Raw genomic sequence first — 23,498 nt, 5'->3', positions numbered from 1 at the left:
ATATATATATATATATATAGATTCTGCTCTTTTTAACAATATAAAACATAAATATCTATCCTTAGTCTGTCATGTATAAAGAACATGAAAAGGTCTTCTGAAATCTTTTGTAAGTGTCAGCAATTAAAGTTGAGTGTGAGTGTGAGAAAGAATTTTGGGCACTAGAGTGAAAATAGATATGGTCATTCATATACAAAACTACCTAATACATAGATTCTGAGAATTAGTAGACTAACTTCTACCAGATCAAGCAAAATTATTGTATCTAGATTAGAACATGGAATTGAACAAAGAAACTGTAGAATAAAGGGATCACATAACAGGAATTTTTACTCTTAGTATCTGAGAACATTTAAAAATAATATTCTGATAATAGTATTTCAATATAAATGGTTTGCTTTGTGGTCCAGTGTACTTTATTTTAATCTTTTATTAATGAGAAGGGGTTAATATACTTCAGAAGATTTTCCAAAGGACACATACCCCCAAAATAAAATGGTTTATTTAGATCAGACAAAAGAACAATTAAAAGTTGAGCTTCAGCAAAAAAAATTTTTAGAAACTGAAGAAACAAAATAACATGCAGAAGAAAGAAGCTGCAAAATGAGAAAATTTGAAGACTTTCTCATCCTTAGTGGTCTTTACATTCTTAAATTTTAATGTTTATACTTATCTGTTTATATGAATCCTCATAGTAGAAAGTAAGCTGATTGGGGATAGGAATTCATTTTTTTTGTCTGTTTCCTTCAATGCCTAACATAGTGCTTTGCAGAAAGTAATCACTTAATAATCTTTGGTTCAATGGAATTACTCTCAAAGTTAGTATCATACCTTTTTTGAATTTTTCTGGGTTCCTGACTAATAAGTAAAACAGTCTGTGCAGCTAATTCAATATAATGAAAACTAATGTGAAAAGATCAGTAGCCATATATGACATGAGGAAATCATAGCATCTTTCTTTCTTACCCATTGATATGTATATATATTTATGTATATATTTTTATTATTTCTTTATTTATATATTTTTTATTATTGATTATTTATTTTTTCTTTATTTTCTAGGTGTTACAGTTAACACATATTCTTGTTTGGATCCTGGAATACCAGTACATGGACGACGTTATGGTCATGATTTCTCCATAGGTTCCACTGTGTCATTTAGTTGTGATCCAGGTTATAGGTTAAGCCATGAAGAACCTCTTCTATGTGAAAAAAACCATTGGTGGAGTCATCCACTCCCAACTTGTGATGGTAAAAATTAATGAAATTATATTTTTTGTGAGTGTGCAGTGCACAGCATGTGGAACAGACATATATTACATATTTGTTAAATGGGTTTGAATTACTCAGTTCAAACATTACTTCCTATGCAAAACTTTACCCAAATCTCTTAGCCTGGTAATATCTCCCTGCACCCCTTCATAAAAAAATCTTGTTTAATTTACTTTGCATATATTCTGCATTGTATACACACACACACACACACACACACACACACACACACACACACACACACACACACACAAAAGAGTTTCTTCCAAAAGATTGTCAATTCTTTGAGGTCCAGGACTATTTTCTTTCTAAATTTCCCCCTACCATTTAAGCACAGTGCATCATACACCGTGGGCACTTGATAAATGCCTTTGACAAATTGGTCATGGAGAAATTAAGGTGTCATTTTATTTAAATGCACTGGGTTTAAAAAGAATCATCATCAAAGAGAGAAACAATGTAGTTTAAAATGATTTATAAAAGTAGCAGCTAAGTGAAACAGTGGGTCTCTGCCCACTGGGTCTGAAATTCCACATTACTCACATTTCTGGGTTCAAATCTGGCCTTTGTGTGAACCTAGGGGTCTCATTTAGCCCTTTTTGCCTCAGTTCTTTATTTGTAAAAATGAGCTTGAGAAGGAAATGGCAAATCACTCTATTATCTTTGCCAAGAAAAACCAACTGATCTCAAAGAGTCAGAAATAACTGAACAACTATACTCTGGATTATAATAATTTTTAATACTTATTATTATAAATTTTAATACTTCTTTATTTTTTCAATATTGTGTGATATCATTAGCAGGAGTATTTTTCCTACTTACATAAATGCATCTTTCCCCCCACCCCTCCCTTCTGAGCCTTACTAGTCAATCTTTAGGAGTTGCTGTGATAAAAAGAAATGAATACATAAATCATCACAGAATGAATAACCTCCTGGAAGAATAATGAAAAGAAAAAAAATTCTATTTCTAACAATTTTAACCCAGATCTAAATTGTGAAGAGTTCAATTGTGTTTCCTTTTCTGGAAGTAGTCAGACCATGCTTGCTGCTAAATATTTTGTTAATATTATAATTCTAAAAAGTTCCATTAAAGCATTTTTTCTTTTTAATAGTCAATGAAACTAAGTTCTCTTTTGGTTTTGAGCATCTCACTATTCAATTCCTCCTTTGACTTAGTTTCAGAGTGATACTCCTAATGTAAAGGTCTGATTATATAATTCCCTTGCTCATAGACAGTCGTTCCCTATTACTTCTAGCACTGATCTCCAATGATTTTTGATGATGTTACAGCAAAAAACAATTATATACACCCTAAGTGTTCATTTGCAAGTATGCCATAGAAAGAGAATTCTAAAATTCTTAGTGTGGTTTTTAAGCTTTAATAGTTTAATTATGTTGATTGGTTATTCTTCATCCTCAAAATGGATTAAAATGACATCACTATGTTAGAGTCAAAGTTCAGTGTCTGACTTGTGGCTGATGAGACCAATCTGAATTTGAAATTCTCTACCTCACATCAAGCACAAATAGACCATGTGAATATCTGGTCTGAATTATCACTCTAAACTTGCACATCTCATATTTCTTTACTTCAAGTCTGCTTTCTGATGAGGGCATGCTATAGTGGGCAATCATTTGTTAGTGTCTCTCATGTCATACAATCAATTCCAAATTTCTTAAAAGAGACTTTGAGAGTGTACTTGTATTACCTTTTCTAACCACCATGTAACTGTTTGTCATAAAATCATCTTTTTGGCAAGAGTATGTTTGGTATTCAATCAACGTGGTCTGCAGTAGAATTTGAATGCTTGGCAGCTTCATTTGAGAAAAGACATCAGAGTCTGGCATCTTATCCTGCCAAGGGATCTTCAGAATCTTCTTAATTTTTTTAATGGAAAGATTCAGTTTCCTGGCATGGTGCTGCTATACTGTTCAGGTTTCATAGACATAGAGCAATGAAGTCAGCCCAATGACTGTAGTTTGGTAGTCAGTCTAATGTTTCTTCTCTCCCACATTTTCTTTTGGAACCTCCTGATATGAGGCTAGCTCTGTAAATGTATATGCATCAACCTCATAATCAATGCATATATCCCTGGAAAGTATACTGCCAGGGTAATTGAACTTATCCACTTTATTCAAAACATCTCCATCTGCTGTAATCAATGGTTCTACATATGAATGGTCTTGATGGAGCACCTGTGTTTTCTTGGGTTTTGTTAGCACAAGTAGCAAAAAATCGATCCAAATTTTATTGAATTTCTGCTTCAGAGGCCTCATTGAGTTTAGAATCATCCACAAACACAGAATGATAGCCTAACACTCTACTGTATTTTTAACTTGAAGCCTTCTGAGGTTGAAAATTTTACCAACAATGTGATAACTGAACTTGATGCCATGTTTGTCCTCATTAAAAATATTTGACAACATGACTGAAAACATCATGAAAAAAAGCCCAGGAGCAAGCACACAGTTTTGTCTTACTCCATTGATGACTGAGAAATCATGAGAGCATTATTCATTATACATAATTGGGCAAGGATGCTATTGTGAACTGATATACAATAATGATGAACTTTTCCAGGCCAACAAATTTTGATATAATTTTCCATAAGCCCTCATTACTGACAGTATCAAAGACTATGGTCAGATCTACAACTGTTGTATACAGACCTCTGTTCTCCCCTTCTTGTACTTTTCCTGGAGTTGTCAAACACCGTATTGATCATTCTTAGGCCCTTTCTGAAGCCTCAGGTAAATGAGCATCTTCCAAGTAAAGGATCAACTTATTAAGGGAGGACTGGTAAGCACCTTGCCAACAGTATCTAAGAGAGATACCCTCTTGTGATTATCGCAGAGCAATCTATTCCCTTTACCTTTCTCTCTCTCTCTCTCAAATATATGTGTGTGTGTGTGTGTGTGTGTGTGTGCATGTATATGTGAGTGTGTATGTGTACCTCCTATATAAGCGAGTTATTCTTGAACTCCTGGGGATAACCTCCTCTTGCCTTATAACCCAGAAAATTTTAGTCAGCTTTGTATGATCAATGAACCCCTCCCCCACCTTGTAAATCTCAACTGGAATAGAATCAACACCAGGTGCTTTGCCACATGAAAGGAACCTAATTACATTTAAAACCTCTTCTTCAGTTGGTAAATGGTCAATGGCTTCAGCATTGATTGATGATGCTCTGTTGAGATCACTATGGCAATGTTCAGCCCATCTCTCTAGGATCATGCCTTTATCATTAATCAATGTGGCTCTATCAGCACTGAGTAGTTGAGATACACCATAGGTCTTTAGCCCATAATAGACTTCAGGTCATTATAAAAGCTCTTTGGATTATTTTTATCAGTATAACCTGAATCCATCTGCCTTCTTATTGAGCCAAGAATTCTGCATCTCTCTAAGCTTCACTTGTACTTTACTTTTGCTGGAATCAAATGCTTTCTTCTTAAAGATGGATGAACTAGCCTGCTGGTAAACCCTCTGTGTAGTTCTAATTTTTCAATTTGTAGCTTCTGAATTTCCCCAATTTTCATCAAACAAGTCTTTATATGTCCAAATGTTCTGACTGAGATGAGCGAATGCAGCCTCTGAAAGCTGCCTTTTTTTCTGCTTCATTCTTGCCAGCAGTGTGTTGGCTCAGCTTTCCCTCCAAGTTAACAAAAAACTGTTCCAGTTTAGAGGAGTTCTCTAATCTGTTGACATCAATTCTTCTACTGTAATTTTGTCTTGGGGCCACCACTTTTGTTGAGTATTTAGCTTGGAGAAGAGAAGTCTGTGATCAGTCTAGCACTCTGTGTCATATATTGCCTTTACACTCTCACATCCTGTTCTGTCTTTTCTCATCTATTACATGGCAATGTCTGTTGAAAAGGTACATTCATGAAGTTTTATTGCATTTGAATATATTGAAGACAATGTAGGTTATGAGACAGTCATGACAAACACAAGTCTTCAGTAATAAGTCACTATTGCTTTTGGTGATTCCAACTCTATTTCTGATAGTCAGGTAGTCTGATAGTCTGAACTTACTCTGGTATTAAATTCACCCAGAATTACCAACTCATCCTCTTTAAGCACATTGATGATAAGGGGGTCCATGTCTTTATGGAATTTTTCTTTGAACTCAACAAAGTTCATTATGGAATAGGCACTGACAATGGTGGCATGGCATTTTCCTGCAATGGCAACAACTATCTCATTCTTTTTGCTAGGCATACAAGCTTGTTGAGTAAATTGAATTTAATTATAAAACCTACAACAGCTTCATGGAACTCTCCTTCACTGTTTTCACTCCTAGCTCTGATTTCAGCAAGCTTGCCTCCATTTACCAGCCTTTTTCATTGAGGATGAATCCAGTATGGATGATATCTTTTTAGCTATTTGAATGTAATAGCTGCTGGCTTCTGCTATAACAAGAGTTGTTCATCTTTCATGTCCACTGAATTTTGTGTTGTCTATAAACGAATACACATTTCATATTCCAATGATTAGTGGAATCATCTTTTCAAAAGTTTTTGTTCCGTGTATGTGTGTGTGTGTGTGTGTGTGTGTGTGTGTGCATATGCTGACTGCAAGTTGGGATCTCTATCTACTGTAATAATCAGATAGGGTTGGATAAACAGACAATAATTGGGGCATCTTTTCTAGCTCCTTCACACCAGGAAGTGAGCAGTGTGATCCTTAAATCCTTAAATCCCCTGCTGTTTCCAGTGAGAATATGACCCTATGGTCTGGGTCACCTGTGTACAGTCGTGACTATAATTCCCATTGTATCTGTACCTGTTTCTTTGTCACTTCCCTATACCTACCAGACTTTGAAATAGGTAAAAGTGATAAAATGGTATGCATGATTTCATTTAATTCAAGCATAAATGGGATTTAAGTAGGGCAGAATTGCATAAAGTTGTATACTTCACTCTGTCCTCCAGAATCATAACAGTCCAATGCCAGGACAGAGTCAGGATAATTCTAGATACAATGAATAATCATGGCATCTCCGATGTCTAACTAAACTCTTAGAACTCTGCAATGCTTGTTTCAGTTGTCTTTATGGCTGTTGAAATAAATTCTTCTCATCAGTCCATTTCACCAGGGGAAATATATATATATATATATATATATATATATATATATATATATGTATGTATATATACTTAGCATAGACACTCCTATAACTGACTGATAGCTTTGAGACCCCTGGGTTATCCTCAACCTTTTCTAGTCAGTTGATTGAAACAATTTACAAGGTGTGCCCATTGTGCATTCTACAGATTCTTGGAGCCACAGATGAGTTAAGCAGATAAGGTTCACATCAAAGATAGAATGGAGCTCAGAAAGGGTTCAGCCGCCTTACACCAGAGGTACTAGTTCTCCCTGAACATACCCAAACCCCAACATTAATATTCAATGCTTTTAGAACACCTCTTATTATACCATATTGATAAATATATATATATATATATATACACTATTAAAAATCACCCCAAAATAAATATTTTTAAAATATGAGGTAAAATTGAAATAATATTTGGTTTTGGTTTTAGAGTCAATATGGAGTCCTTAGAATTTAGAATGTCTTAACTCAGGGATTAATAATTTGGTTTATTTACCCTTTAGGAAATATATTTTGACATATTTATGGAAGTTAGATTGGAGAGAATAGAGCACTGATGGAGGCAGACCAATTAAGAAACCCTTATAATAATACAGGCAAGAAATGTTTAGTCCGAATTAGAGTAGTAGTTGTTTTTATCTAAGCAGATAAAAAGCACAGATGTGAAAAGTGAAGGTAGAATTAATAAAATGTGTTAATTGATTGGAAGTGCACAGTGAAGAATATTAAAGGCACAAAGATGGCATTCATATTGTTGAAGGAGCATGGTGTCCCCAAAAATTAATAAGGAAGTTTAAAAAAAAGGTAGATTGGGGGAGATAATGTAATGAGATCTGTGATGTAGATGATCCTCCATGTAGCCTGATTCTCTGTAACTGCCAAGTTCATTTTGGATTCCATCTCTGCCATTTAGTATATTAGCTGTCTATCTATGAAAACTTAAAAAAGAATATCATATTTGCATTCACTAAAGTCATCAATAAAACTGTCAGACTGAGCAAGGCAAAGGCAGAGTCCAAAAGCAATGTACTAGAGGTTTTCTTTCAGTATGGCATTAATGCATTAACCAGTTTGATTGAGGCAAAGTCCACTCAATGGTTTAGTTAAGTAAAAAATTGAAGGAAAAATGGTATCTTTTACCTAGTCAAAAATACAAATCAATCTGGAAGGGAAAGACCCTCAGGGTTTCTGGCCAGAACAGAAACAATTGTTATTTGCATTCACTCTGAGTAAATCAGGGTCCAAGGAATGAATAAGTTGGGCTTGGTCTAGGACCTATTGTTGGCCAATCAAGAAGAACCAGAGGGATTTGAGGACATAAACCCCCCAAATATTTTTCCAGGGTTCAGAAATCAAAATTTACATTTCTTTAAGCAGAGCACCTGCAGACAAGGGTAGAAAGGAAGAAAAAAAGAGAAGAGAGGGAGAGAAACTAAACCTGGTCTCAATTTCAGAAGCAACACCCTTTCAGTGATCAGACCAGTTGAACAACATAGTTCCTTCAAACACTGAGACCTGTTAACATCTTTAGCTTTAAAAAGGCCAGGTAGTCCTTAGGGCCACCTCCAGTTATCTTAATTCATGTCTGGCCACTACACCCAGATGTCTCCAGAGAAGAAATTGAAGCTGGTGATTTTGCATAGCCTTCCCTCATTTTGCATAGTCCCTGCTTCATTTGCTTGTCATGGCATCATCTCCTTGATGTTACAGTCTTCTTGGAGAATGAAGGACAAACAGCAACAAGCAATACATTAATCAATATTTTTGGAATCTAAACCAGTTAGCCAATCCTGACCCTGTTCTCTGCGCTCTATACAAAAGAGTGCCTGTAAAACTTGCTAGCCATTCATTTGAAGTTCAAACAGATCATGTTCATGACATTATGGTAACCTACTTTTCACAAAATATGAGCACCGAGAGAAACTCTTGAGATCCTCTGACTGTAGAAGCATAGTTTTTTTAGACCTAGAAAGATACCAGAAATAAAACATTCCAATTTTTTCATTTAAATTATAAGTCACATGATTTGTCCAAAGTCATGCAAGAAATAGGTGGCAATCAAACTTGGATCATATAACTACATATAACTCCAGATCAGCATTCTTTACACATGGCACATTACTTATTAGTTCAACTCACACTTTAATAGGAATACTCTCACTGGAGAGGTGTCAAAACAATTGTGGGGGGGGGTAGCCCCCAACAGTCCAGAGTATGGTCTAAACCAGATTAAAATGTAATAGGAAAATATTTAACAAAATAAATAAAAATGCAATATGGCATAGATAATGTATTTTCTAAGTCATTAAAATCAGGGATTCTTATATACATTTAGTTGTACCCATTTATATTTGAGACTGACACCATTGCATTATAGTGCTTCTAATAAGTGGTTATCCAGTCTTCATTTAAACAATTTCAGTCCTGGGTACTCCCTATTTTTTAAGTTATCCTATTCCAGTTTGGAACAGTTTTTATTTTTAGGACATTCTTCCTTATGTTATATCTTCATTACTATTTTTCATTAAAGATATGTAGGTTCCACAATGGTTAGAACTCTGAATCTACAGGGGACTTGAATTTAACTCTTGCTTAAGTTACTTATTTACCAGAGGTGTGACCCTGGTCAAGTCATTTAACTTTGGTCTTCTTCAGTTCCTTCATCTATAAAATGGGGATAATAAATCACCCATCTTGTAGTGATGTTGTGGGGATAAAATGAGATAATATTTTAAAAACACTTTGAAACATTTAAAGCTTTAGAAATGCAGCCATTAGTTGTTTCACTATTTCAGATTATTTCATACTTCTGCCTCCTGATGAAGCAGAATAATTTTAATCAGTCCTTTAACTACTTGAAGATAGTTGTCATCTCTTTTCAAGGCAAAAATTCCAGTTTCTTCAATTAATCTTCATTGCCATAATCTCCTGACCCTTCAATATCCTGGATGTGGTCATTTGTATCTGCTCTGCTTTATGAAACATAGTCCTTAGCACTGAAATTTTTTTCTCGTGCTTGAAAATAAAAGAATTCAGTGGTCCTATACCTTTTCTCCTTCTGGATGTTAGGTTTCTTTTAATGAAGTCAAAGAACTAAGTTTGGATTTTTTATTTGTCAGTTGCACTATTTACTTTTATTAATTTATAATACACTAATACTTCTAGCTCTTTTTCAGACAAATTGTATAGCTATGACTCTTCTATTTCCTACTTTTGAAATTGATTCTGGGGGACTGATGTATAAGACATTCTGTGAATGTTAATTTTTACTTTATCTAATGCTATCTAGTATTCTGTCATATCTTAAGGTTCAGCCACTATAATCCAATGTATAAATGATAACTTTTTCCTCACTAAGTTTTCCATCATTTATATTTTTAAGAAACATTCCTGTCTTCATTTAAGTCAATGGTTAAACAAAGATGACCCCTACAGTACAAAGGATAGGTCCCTTTTCTACTCTACTAGAAAATTTCCTCATTATTAAAAATTTCAAGTTGAAAGGAGCATTAAGACTTTAGTTCAACCTTGTCATTTTACAAATGAAGAAACAAAGGCACACCAAAATAACACAACAAATAAGTATTTGAAGCAGTTTTTGAATACAGGTCTTCCTATATCAAGTCCTACATTCTGTCAAACTATCTTTCAATGTTGACTTTGAGTCAATATAATATATAGAACATGAATCCAGGACTGATTTAATTTTCCCTTTGATTTTTACTAATTGTCAGGTTCCTTAATTTTCTGAGCCTCAGATTCTAGAATGTGGTGAAGGGTCTCCAAAGACCCAAAATATATAAAATTAATACATAATCCAATCTGTGTAATAATCCCATGGTTGAGTGATGTGTAGTTGATGATAACTCCTTTGTTCCCACCCCAATGTAAATAACTCACGTGTTGCTTTTATGATATCTTAATTGAATTTTTTATAACTCTGTCATAGAGGGCATTTGAGATATAAAAAAAGAGAATTTAAGTGGCATCTGTGTCCAACTGCTATAAATATTCCTCTTTACCAGAAACTTTTGGCCTTTATTCTGTCATGAACCCCATTGGTAGTATGGGGAAGTCAATGAACCCTGACAGAAAATAGTATCTTTTAATAACCAAAGGGGAAAAAACTTGCAGGTAGAAGTTAACAAAAATAAAATTGTATTTTTCCCATCTAAGTTTATAGTCCTTCTGAAATTCATGACTCCATGTGAAACATGCGTTTGACCATGCTATGACAATTAAATTAAATTAGGTCTCTTCAAATAGTGTTTAAAGTGTTTTGGTGGTCATTTTCTTTCCATTTAGAAATATAGACAGATAGATTTAGCTACAAAAAAGTACATATTCTTCAAAATGTCAGCACACATAAAAAATAGTCTTGGCATTTACCACCATACCATATATTTACTTTTATGAAATTTTATACCAAAAAATGTATGAGAACCAATTTAAATCTTTTATGGTGGCTTTTTTCCATATGACATAATAAATGATAGAAAACTATAGGTCAAAGACTTACAACCAAAAATGTTATCTTTTAACCTTCTTTTATTCTATCATGGACCTAGAAGTAAGAAGACTATCAAGCCTCGAGCCTGCCTTTTACCAAATGAAGAATGTGAGGCAAAGAGGAAACTATTTGGCTCTCTTGCTTATAACTGACTATAGGTCAATTTGAACCCAGATCTTGTTAACAATAAGGCCAGGAGGACCCCTATCCATTACATCATGCTGACTCTCTAGATTCTGTCATTTTGAAATAATAAATGTTTTTAAAACGGATTTGTTGACTACTCCACTGATATTAGCAATCATGGTATTCTTAATAGTTCCCTTAGAATAACAACTGTCTTACAATTGACTTTTGATCCTTTACTAGAAAGATATGTTCTGATTCAATTAAATTTGTTCTGATTTGATTATGTTTTAAGTTTTATATTCTGCTTTTAATGATGAATAAAATGGAAATATTTAAATTTCTTCATATTGCCATTTGAGTACATTTTATTGAGTACATACTGTATTCAAATCACAGTGCTCCCATTTATATAACATCTTTCATTTTATTCCATTCTTCATATAGTTTTCAATTTCAAAAAGATTTAATCTCAGTCATCATAGAATTTATAACTTAGAATAGAGATAAAACCCATATATATATATAAAATTACAATACAGGTTATAGAGTACCATCACAGAAAAAACAAACTTCTATCTTTGTGCAAAGAAGGGAGAAATTACTTTCAGCTAGAAGAATGAAGAAAGTTTTTCTGGAAAAGGTGTTATATTAGAACTGAGAAGAAAGATTTTTTCTTGGATGTTATTTTTATGATAAAGGTAGGGATTTGCATTTTACTATGATTTAACTGTTTTAGAGAATTTCCTGGTAAAGAAATGCCCAGGACAATTCCAGGTAGTGAGTTTCTTTATAATGTTCAGTCCCAAAGAGTTGCTTGGGACCCTGAGAAGTTAAGTGATTTGCCCAAAGTCAACTAGTCAGCTTGTGGGTCTTGAATCATAGTCTTATTTGATAAGTGACCAGGTCCCTGTTCACTGCATCAAACTGCCTCTCTGGTTTTTCTGCATCATTATCAGAAATTCAAAATAATTCTGGTTTGTAATATAATATATATGGGAAATATGAAACACTAATTGGTGATTAAATTTGGTTAATTAAATTATCTGGCATCCTCATAAAAGCTGCCTAAGGACTCAGGGAAGACTATACACATGAGGTGGTATATGAACTCAATTTTCAAGGAAGACAGAAGATTCAGAAATGTAGAGATGATGATGTGGAGGACAACTTTTATAAATCTACTTTTAAAAAACTTAAAAAAACTCAAATAGCTAAAATATAAAAATATACATATACTAGAGATCCAAGCATCAAATTTATAAAGTCTTTATATTAATAGGTAACACAATTACAGTGATTTCTCTTATGGACATTATCTGAGAGTCTGTTTAAATATTCAAGATGGGAAGAGGGTAGAAGTGTAGTAAGTGAGGTAAAAGCAGGTCAGGAATCAGAAAATCGTATTTTACTTTGATTTTACCAACCTTCCTATCAAACTTTTCTTGTTCTTTTTGCTTGGTGCCAACCTATCTTCTTAGACCTTTTATGGATTTTGGTTTTCTGCACTCAAAATTACAGATATCAGATAATATTGCTTATGGTATCCATGTCTAAATATTCAATTCCTTGAAGATAAGGATTATATCTTGCTTCAATTATGCTTCTCCTCTTGGAGAACTGTGATTCTCTACAAATAATTGTTTTTTTGTGTTTTTATGTGTTTTTTTGCAAGGCAATGGGGTTAAGTGACTTGCCCAAGGTCACACAACTAGGTAATTATTAAGTATCTGAGGCCAGATTTGAACTCAGGTCCTCCTGGCTCCAGGGCCAGTGCTCTATCCACTGTGCAACACAAATAATTGTTTATTGTCTTTTATTACAAATAAAGAAATAATCTCATAAAAGTTAAGTGATTCAATCAATAAATATTTAAGTTTCTTCCATGTATCACATAAGTGCTGAAAATACAGAAAATAGGAAAAGACAGTCCCTGACCTCAGGGAGCTCTAAAGCTAATGAAGGGATACCACAAACAAAATATTTACAAACTAAACAGGAAAAATAAAAAAAAGAAGGGAGATATTAGAATTAAGGAGGATTTAGAAATGCTTCCTATAGAAAATGGATTTTTAGTTGATATTAAAATAGGTGGAGATGAGGAGAAAAATCATTCCAGGAATGGGGAACAGGTTATTTGAGAGTATACCTAATGTTGAGAGATGGAGTTTGAGGAATAACAGGAAGGCCAATGTCAATGTATCCAAGAGTGTGTGGGGGGGCAGTAAAATGAGATTAGAAAGGTAAAAGGAAGGGGTATGCTATAAAAGTTCGTAAATGGCAAGCAAAAGATTTCATATTTAATCCTAAAGGTAAAAGAAAACCTTTGGAGTTTATTGAGAGATTGAGGAAAGAGGGTGAAATGGTCAGATCTGAGCTTTAGGAAAATCACTCTAGCTGAAGAAGGAAAGAGAGACCTTCATGGAGTAGGGTCCATTTCAGAGGAGAAAAAGGGGATGCTTTTGAGAGATGAAAAGGTGAAATTGAGAGGTCTTGGCAATGATAAGAGATGAAAAGTAAGAGATGGTGGAGAGTGCAGAATGATACCTAAATTGCAAGCCCAAAGGACTGGAAGAATATTATTGCCCTCTATAGTAAAAGGAAAGTTATGGGATGATGGTATTGGGAGAAAGATGAGTTCAGTTTTTAATATGTTGAGCTTATGATGTCTACTGAATCTCCAATGGGAAAAATGGAAGATGTGAAAGTGGAGATAAGAAGAGAAGTTAATATAGTATAGGTAGATTTAAGAATAATCAGCATAGAAATGATGATTAAATCCTTGGGAGCCCATGAGATGGAAAGGGTATGACCTAGTTGAGAATTCAGCAAAGGAGAATGAGAAATAGTCTACAAAACAGGAGGAGAAATAGGAGAGTGGTTCCAAAAACCCAGAAAAAAGAAAATATCATGGAGAAGAGGGTAAGCAGCAGTGTCAGAAGTGGCAAGTTTTGAAGTAAATGAAGACTGAGAAAAGATCATTGGATTTTCCCATTAAGAGATGATTAGTAACTTTGGAGAGTTTAATAAGATTGAACATAAGAAACACATTGCTAGGAGTCATTGTTTAATGATCTAATTTAGCCAGGAAAGCACAAACAGAGTTAGAGCCCAAGAAGATAGACACAGTTCAGGGTTCAGTAATAAAATACACAAAAAACCCAAAAGAGGTACAGACTGAAATTTTTGGACCAAGAGATTATAAAAATTGTCTCAAAATGTAGAGTAGGGGGGGCAGCTAGGTGGTGCACTAGCCCTGGAGTCAGGAGTACCTGGGTTCAAATCCGGTCTCAAACACTTAATAATTACCTAGCTGTGTGGCCTTGGGCAAGCCACTTAACCCCATTTGCCTTGCAAAAACCTAAAAACAAAATAAAGAAACAAAATGTAGAGTAGGCAGACATGTCTACATAATGACATGAATGAGGTATTACTGAGGCTATCATGTTCCTTGCTCTACAAGAGGTTTTGTTTTGTTTTTTTTTTTTTATCAAAACTACCTTCATCGTTCTAAGAGAGACTTCATCAAAAATCTACCAAGGCAGGGATCATATCTATATAAAGAAATTATTTAGATTGGCATTTTTCTGCTTTGACATTGAACCCAATTGTTTTGTTTTGTTTTCTCTGTTAAACTTAATGATGAGAATTTGTATCGAAAAATAGTCAAACCTCTTGCTGGTTGTTAAGTTGTTGAATAGCACAATTTTTGTTAAGATTGTTTATTTACTGTACCATTACCTAAGTTTCTACATGAATTATCAGAGAATAGATGAATATGGGAATCTTTGAAAAAGAATCCAGTTAGAATAACAGAATTTTTTTCCTTTACATAATTAAGAAAAAATTCCTCTGTGGTAGAATCATGTGAATAAGAGAGATATTTGATTAATCTGCTTTTTAAATATCATCTCTGGTCCTCAACTTGAAGATTTTCCATTTTAATAGAACTTGGCAAAGCTTGTGCCTTTCCAGCATAGACTAGAAAAATATATGTGACCCTGGGAAAGTCACTTAGCCATTATTTGCCTCAGTTTCATCAACTGACATACTATTGATCAATGAGATAACATTTGTGAAGTGCTTAGAACAGTACCCGGACTAAAGTAAGTACTACATAAATGTTATTGGAATTCTATCTATCAGTCTATTATTTATTTAATTGCCTTCATATCATATGGAGGTGGCAGAGGAGCATATTAATGGAAAGATACATATTCAAGCACATTCTTTATAAATCCAGATTATGTGGAAACTACTAATAGAAAAATATTTCAAAAGGAAACATTAACTATGGAACTTGCGAATTTTGATAAAACAACTTCAGTCAGAAGAGAACCAATACCCAGGAAATAATTCCTTCTGCTCCATAGATGGTGAGGAAAGGGAAAAGGAAGGGAAGAGAAATTTTAATGACCATAATACAAGTCTCTATAAACTCCCCTCATATCACTGCCACTTTTGTTTTTATCTTTAGTTTGCTTCACTTAATTTTGATTGTAATATTTTCTTGGAAAGCTTTCTTTTTTCTTGTGGTCATTGGGTTGTGGCCCTTTCAATCCAAAACTGCTGAGGTTTTTTAGCCAACATAGCACTGCCACGCATAAGTATCTCTTATTTAATTTCCATCAATTACTGAGTACTTTAAAATATTTTAATTTAATATGTCTTTAATATTTTGAAGCTAGATTACATGGATTATATGCCTTAGTAGAAGATCTAGAGAATATTTTATTAATATATAAAAAATTATTTGTACAAAATGAGAATAAATATTAAATAAAAGAAATACAAAAAAAGATATTGTAATAATTTTGTGTTCTAAATGAAAATTCACAAAGAATGACGTATTCCTTTAGGATTCTGTAATGAACAATTTAGTATAATTAACAATTCATTTTCTAATACTTCATAACAAGTACTGCTCAACAATTAATTAGTCATGTTTAATTTCCAGGAATTTATGCAAATGTAGCTTATAATTAAAAACATATGAGCTAAGCAAATCATTAAAATTCTCATATAAAATGTTAAGCCTTATTCTCTTAGGTATTCATTTAACCCTTCCAGGTTACAATTTACCATCTCCTGTATTATTGCTACAGTACACAAAATTATTTTGTTGGATGGTGAGACCTTGATGATTAATAGGAAGTAGCTTAGCCATGAGACTCTGGCTTATTATATTTTAATAGAGACAAGATTCTTTTAGACTTTTCATCATTTCCGACTGTAACAAGACTGATCACATGGTTGTATTTGTTTTATTATCAGCATTATGTGGAGGTGATGTTCGAGGACCCAGCGGAACAATTTTATCTCCTGGATACCCTGAATTCTATCCAAATTCTTTGAATTGTACATGGACTGTAGATGTAACCCATGGAAAAGGTAATATTTTTCATGCAATAATGATTTGGTTAGTTTGTGAAGTTTTTAATGGCATCAGTTTTTGTTTTATTATATCAAGAAAAATATTTCCTTTGAGTCAAAAAAAATTAGCACTGAATTTTGTACAAAGAATTACATTTATGGGATGGCAGCAGAAAATCAAGTATGGGCAGTATTCTAAATCAGAGGCTTGCTTGCTTTGGTTCAAAATAGAGACTTATGCCTCTCTCCCTGTAAGTTTCTTGCCCTTTCTGGTATTTGAGAGTAGGCTAGAAAAAGTAGATTGCAATAACCTGGCTCTCCCAAAATTCTGACTTCCTGATGTGGACAGTTACCCTTAAAGAATACACATCAAATTGTTGGAAATTGAAACATTTTGACTTCACAGACTCCACCCACAAACTCTGCCACTGGAATAAGGAGGGGATATATCTTCACGTTTTCACACCCTTTAGAATTAATTAGAATTAGAATTATTATAATTATATAGAATTAGAAATTCTAATACATGCTTGTCTCCCTCCATTTCTCCCCAAAGAGGAGAATACTCCATTTTCTCCTGCCTAAATCAGCTTAAAAGGAAATGAAATGTGATTTCCCCCCTCTATAATATAAAATCTCCAGAACTTATATTTCTAGAGAATAGAGGTTTTTTTTTTTTTATCTTTGAATGTATTTTCTGAGTGACTAATATGGTACCCATTACCTGGAAATACTCAGTAAATTAGTGATTGAACACTTGATTGAATTTAAGTAGAAGATAGCTTCAACTTGGCTTCTCTTTCAGAAAACTTATGTGAGAAAATTTTTTAGCCAGAGCCCAAAGAGTGGCAAGTCAATTGAAGAACTGTTAGCTCTCTACTTATATAATAATGTCATAAAATGTTGTGAATTGAATCACTATACTCAGAACCCAGGGTTCATCAGCATCTTCAATTACGATTCTTGTGAATAACTTCAATCTGTTCTGCTTGTTCTTTGTATTATGAGTATTCCTTCAATTTTCAGAACCTTTTAGATCCTAAAATCATTTCACATAACAGATGTGATTGTTATTGTTAAATTGTGAATTGTGGATCAGAGTAAAACTTTAGTGGACACTACCCACATACACATATGTGTTCACTCATGCATACATCCATACCATCTATATATAATTAATATTTTATTATGAACACTGAAAATGTTTTCTTTTGGGAAAATGGGAAATTATGACTTGAAATAGCATACCTATTGGGAACTCTCCTTGTAGAAAACTTATTCACCAACAAAAACAGGCATTTTTCAACAACTTTTATAGTTTTAGATAGTTACCTTGAACACTCAATAGTGCAGAGACTCTCAGTGTACACCCACCCGGTATTTATCAAAAGTGAACTTGAACTCAACTCTTCCTGATTCAAGGAATGTCCCTCATCCACTCTGCTCTGATAATTTTCTAATATTATTTACTTTTAAAATTATCTTTAGCTATTTTTAAATTTTGTTTCCCTGGTTAAATTGTAAACTCCTGAAAATAAGAGTCTTCTATTTTTTTTTTTTTTTTTTGGTATGTCTTACTCATTCCCACTAACTTCCTTCTCATTGCTGTGCAGGATAGAATCCAAATAAATATTTACAGAATAAATGAAGAATTTCCCTTATGCTGTATCTACACAAAATGAAAATATTCAAAGCTTCTTCATTCAAACTGAAAAATTAGCGATAAGATAAATGAGATTTTTTGATAACAGCATAATGGTAATTTTTTAAACTCAGAAAAAATTGTGTACAGATATATAAAGAGAAATTTCCACAATATGGCAAATATAATTATACATTCATTATGAAATTATATATTTATATTAAAATATCTTGTACAAACATTAAATTAACGCCAAGAAGAAAAAAATAGTTTCTCAAATGTAAAAGAACTATGAATGCAAATTTCATAGAAAGCAGTTCTTTATAAAGGAACAGTAGCCTTTATTTAGCTTGTAATAATAGGTATCACATTTAATTTATATGTGTAACCTTTGCCTAGAGTACTTACTGATTTGGCTATCAAAGAATTCAAAAAGAGAGTTATAACAAAGGGAAAGTATTTATCTTCTTTATAATAGAATGATGTTTTCTGCTTTGCTTAAAGGAAGAACCACAGAATCTAAATTGAAAGGGACCTTGCAGATTATCTAGGAATGAAGATCTTTTTGATAGAGTCAAAGATTATAAAATCAGAGATTTGGCACAGTAATTGACCTTCAGAGGTCATCTATTTTACCCCTAATTTTGCAAAACAAAATGGATTAACACCCAGCTCCTGTTACTTCATTTCCAACTTTCTTTCCTCTGAACCATGCCTATAACACAACAAAATACTTAAGATGTGATCTAACAAAAAGTAAAATGAGTCTAAAACCATTCCTCGTCCTGGTCTCTGTTTCCTCAAATAGAGTTGTAGATCGATTACAACACCATAATCAGCAGCAGCAGCAACAAAAAACATTTATCTCATTCTTTATGATTTTAAAATGCTTTATAAATGGCTTATCATTTGATCCTCAAAACTCTGGATTTTAGGCGCTATTATTATACTTTTTTTAGAAGAGATAAAACTGCACAGAGGTTAAGGACCACATAACTGAAAAGTTTATAAGTGTATATTTAAATTAAAATATTCCTAACTCCAGGTATAGAACTCTTTATCTACTGACCCACCCAGCTACCTCTCAGACTCTCTGCATTTTGCTGGCTGCCACACTATTGAACATGTATTGAACTAAAAGCCTTAGAATATCACATAACTGTTGTCTTATATGGTTAGAAGGGACTTCAGCATCACCAAATTCAATATCCATATTTAAAATGAATTCCCCTTATAACATACTTGGTAAGTGCCACCGGGTCTCTGCTTCTATGTCTCCAGTGAAAGGCCAACTCTTCCTCTGAAGGCAACCCATTCCACTTTCTATAAGCTGAGATGGTCAGGAAGGTGTTTGTTTGTTTTTCTTAAATCAAGCCAAAATTTTCCTCTTTGAACCCTTCACTTATTCATTTTGGCTCTGCCCTCAAGATAGCTAAACACAACAGGTCTGATCCTTTTGATACATATTTGGTACAAATGACTCCAGAGAAGAAAATTAGATAGGTGACTTTACACAGCCCTCCCTCATTTAAATCGAATTCACGTGCATGTTATGGCATCACCTCCCTGATGTCATGGTCCTCTTCAAGAATGAAGGACAAATAACTGCAACAATTGCTCTTCCACAAGACAGCTCTTCAAATCTTAAAGACAAGTATAGGACCCTAATTGTCTTCTTTTTCTTTTGACTAAATATCCCTCTCTTTAAATTAAACTTTATATGACATGAACTTAAAGCCTTCAACTTATTAATATTCTTCTCAAACTGACACCCACAACTGAATGAAAAATTTTTGATGTGGCATTAATGGAACTTTGACTTCCCTATTCCTGGAAGCTATGTCTGGTTTACTGAAACTAAAGATTCGATCAACATTTTTGGTTGGCACATTGTCCTACTGACCAGACTGAGTTTATAGCCCACTAACACTCCTAGATCTTTATCAGGGATACTATTGCCTGAACCAGCTTGAACTTGGGGTTGATTTTTTTTAATGCAGTTTAATGGTTTGTCTGATAACTATTAAATTTCATCTCCTGAAATTTGGTTCAGAATTTATCTGTTATAGCAAGATAAGGTCATACATAAAGAATGATTCCATAAGCATATTAGAAGAGCAAGGAATAGTCAACCTGTTAGATTTATGGAGAAGGGTAGAATTTATGACTAAAAGAGAGACAGAGAACATTATAAAATATAAAATACATATTTTTATTTTACTAATTTAAAAGGCTTTTGCACAAACAAAACCAATACAATCAAGATTAGAAGGAAAACAGAAATCTAAGAAACAATCTTTGCAGCATCACCAATAAAAATCTCATTTCTGAAATATTAAAAAACACAATTATATTAAGAATGCAAGTCATTTCTCAATTTATCAGTATCAAAGCATATGAATGGGAAATTTTCAGATGAAGAAATAAAAGGTGTAGACATAGGTATATGAGGAAGTGCTGTAAATTACATTTTTTTAGGGTTTTTTTTTAGCAAGGCAAATGGGGTCAATGGCTTGCCCAGGGCCACACAGCTAGGTAATTATTAAGTGTTTGAGTCCGGATTTGAACTCAGGTACTCCTGACTCCAGGGCTGGTGCTTTATACACTGAACCACCTAGCCGCCCCTGTAAATTACTTTTGATTACAGAAATATAAATTGAAACTCAAATTGACTAATATGACAAAAAAGGAAAATGGCAAATACTGGAGAGGATGTTAGAAAATTGGGATATTGATACATTTTTAGTAGAGTTGTGAATTGATCCAACCATTCTGTATAGCAACTGGTACTATACCCAAAGGGTACCAAGCTCTGTATACCCTTTGATCTAACAATACCATTGCTAAGTCTATATTCCAAAGAGATCATTGCAAAGAAAAAAGACCCATATGTACAAAACTATTATAGGAATTCTTTTCATTTTGGCAAAATATTGGAAATTGTGAGGTTACCTATAAAATGAGGAATGACTGAATAAGCTATATGATCTGAATGTAATAGAATACAATTGAACAATCATCAATGAGAGGAGGGGAGGCATAGAGAAAAAAAATTGGAACTCAAAATTTTGCAAAAATGAATACTAAAATTGTCTTGATATAGAATTGGGAAAAATAGTTTCAAAATTGTTAAAACAAATAATTTAGTAAAATATTATAATTCTGATCACCTAACCTAAATGATCAACAAGGATTCTAGAAGCATCATGGCAAATAGTAGACTAATATAGTAAATAAGAATTCATTTTTAGACATGCCTAATATAGGAGTATGATTTTAACAACTGTACTTACATAATTCAGGAGTTCTTCAGTTCCTCTTTCTTTGTCTTTTTTTCTCTCTTTTTTCCTTTTCCTTTTCCTTTCCTTCTTTATTTTTTCAGGGTGAAGATGGAGGGAGGGAAAGAATAAAATGAATGTTTGATATATATATTTTCTAATGAAGTTTTTCAAATTGTCATTAGGCATTTAATAACCACCTTAAAAATCACAAAATTCATCTGTTAAGATTGCTTCAATTCTATTTCTGTCTAAAGTAAAGTTTGTTAGCTATCTCTCATGGCTTTGTATCATTGGCAAAGTAATTAATGTTATATTCTTGAATTTTGTCAGAAATCAAAGTCTAATTCATGGGCTTATTGTTTTCAATATCAAAACTTCAGATTTGTAGTACTTCTCTTCTTCACAGTTAATCAAAGATTTTTTTTGACAGGGACTCAGTAATCATTGAGTGCCAGTTCCTGAGATGAAATTCATCTGCAGCTGATGTCTTGAGCTCCCCATGGTGCTTTCTTTATTATCTCTCTACTTTTCTTGGTTCTTATTTTCATATTAGCCATTTCTATCATGCTCATTGAAAGCCAAAGTTCTTCCTCCTTGGTACTCAAAACAGAAATAAATGAGTAATGTAAGAGGCTCTCTCCATCATCATTTACTATCACTATGGAGATCCATCACTTGCATTAGTCCTATCCCTTCTTTGATCCTCTTTTGCACCAATATAGCTTAAAAATGCATTCTCAGCTTTTTTATACCCTCAACATTTTTGAGCATGGTAATATATATGAATATATATTTATATAGATAGATAGGCATAATAGTAATTTTATATTTTTTGTTTTTATTCTATTTCTGTATATCTTTTCAAAATATATTGTTTGTTGAGGTTTCTGTGTATTCTTGCCCATTTTCATATAACTCTTCCTATTATCTTCCTCTTTTTTTGTCTTTAGAATTTCATTCTTGAGCATTTTCACTTCTGGGCTGCTTCTGCCTAAAAACTTTTAAACCATAACATTTTACTATTTCTTTTAATGAACCATTTGAATTCTCTTATACTGAAATTCAAATCTCATGTTAGATTATGTAGGACCTTGATCTAGTTCTGTAACACACATTTTTAAATGGAATGACTTTTTTTATTGATATTTGCTTTTATTTTTCCAGTTATATGTTATGAAGATTTTTCAACCTTCATATATTTGCCTATTTATGTTACACACATTTCTACCACCTTCCATTTCCATCCCCTCTCCCTTCAGCAACAAACAGTCTGGTAAAAGTTGTGGTGTACATTTTGTTTAACTTGTTTACATATTAATTATTTTGTATGTGAGGAATTAGGACTAAGGGAAAAGAAAGAAAACCATGGGATAGGAAGAAATTACATAAGAAAAGTTTTTATAAAAAATGAAATAGTATCCATTCAGATCCATTCAGTTGTTTTTGTATTTTCCTCTGAATGTCAATGGCATTATCCATAACAGGTCTCTAGGGTTGTCCTAGGTCTCTGAACTATTGAGAGGAGCTGCATCCATTATAGGTGACTGACTCACAATGTTGTTGTTAATGTGTACGATGTTCTCTTGGTTCTGCTCCCTTCACTCAGCATCAGTTCATGTATTTCTTTCCATGCTTCTCTAAAGTCTGAAAAATGGAATGTGTGTTTCCCTTCAATGTTCCTATCACTTTGTGACCAGTACAAGGTCCTCATTTGCTTTTTTTTCAATGCAGCTAAGTGACTTGCCCAAGGTCACACAAATAGGTAATTATTAAGTGTCTGAGGTTGTATTTGAACTCAGGTCCACTTGATTCATGCCAGTTAAAACACTTTTGATCAGATGGTTGAACTCTGAAATATATTCTTGACAAATATTGGTTGTATATTAGATTATGCCTTCAGGTCCATTCTTTCCTTTCATAAATTTTAAGATTGCATGATTGATTGCTTACTTTTACCTGATTCCCATTATTTGTTCTAACTGAACCACTTATTTTTGATTTCCCAGAATCATATCCAAAACAGCAGTTTCCCTGGTCATTCTTCTACATTTTGAAAAAGTAAATCATTAGCATAAAAATCAAGAATTTTTCATAAATTCTTCTATTAACAGAAAAAGGATTCTAGAAGATGTCAGGATAATTAAACTGAGACCCCTATGATGCCTTATTATT

General features: G+C 33.3%; 1 protein-coding gene across 1 annotated transcript in view; it reads left to right on the top strand.

The window, feature by feature from the left end:
- Positions 1-23,498, top strand: part of CSMD3 (CUB and Sushi multiple domains 3) — a 639,662-nt gene that overhangs the window by 34,466 nt on the left and 581,698 nt on the right. Inside the window, exons 5-6 of the mRNA XM_074202120.1 lie at positions 1,063-1,251; positions 16,305-16,421. Of these exons, the coding sequence (XP_074058221.1) occupies positions 1,063-1,251; positions 16,305-16,421 (306 nt within the window). The remainder of the gene's footprint in view (positions 1-1,062; positions 1,252-16,304; positions 16,422-23,498) is intronic.

This window comes from Macrotis lagotis, chromosome X (genome assembly GCF_037893015.1).
Source record: "Macrotis lagotis isolate mMagLag1 chromosome X, bilby.v1.9.chrom.fasta, whole genome shotgun sequence".
Lineage (NCBI taxonomy): Eukaryota > Metazoa > Chordata > Mammalia > Peramelemorphia > Peramelidae > Macrotis > Macrotis lagotis.
This window is presented reverse-complemented; position numbering and strand designations above follow the sequence as displayed.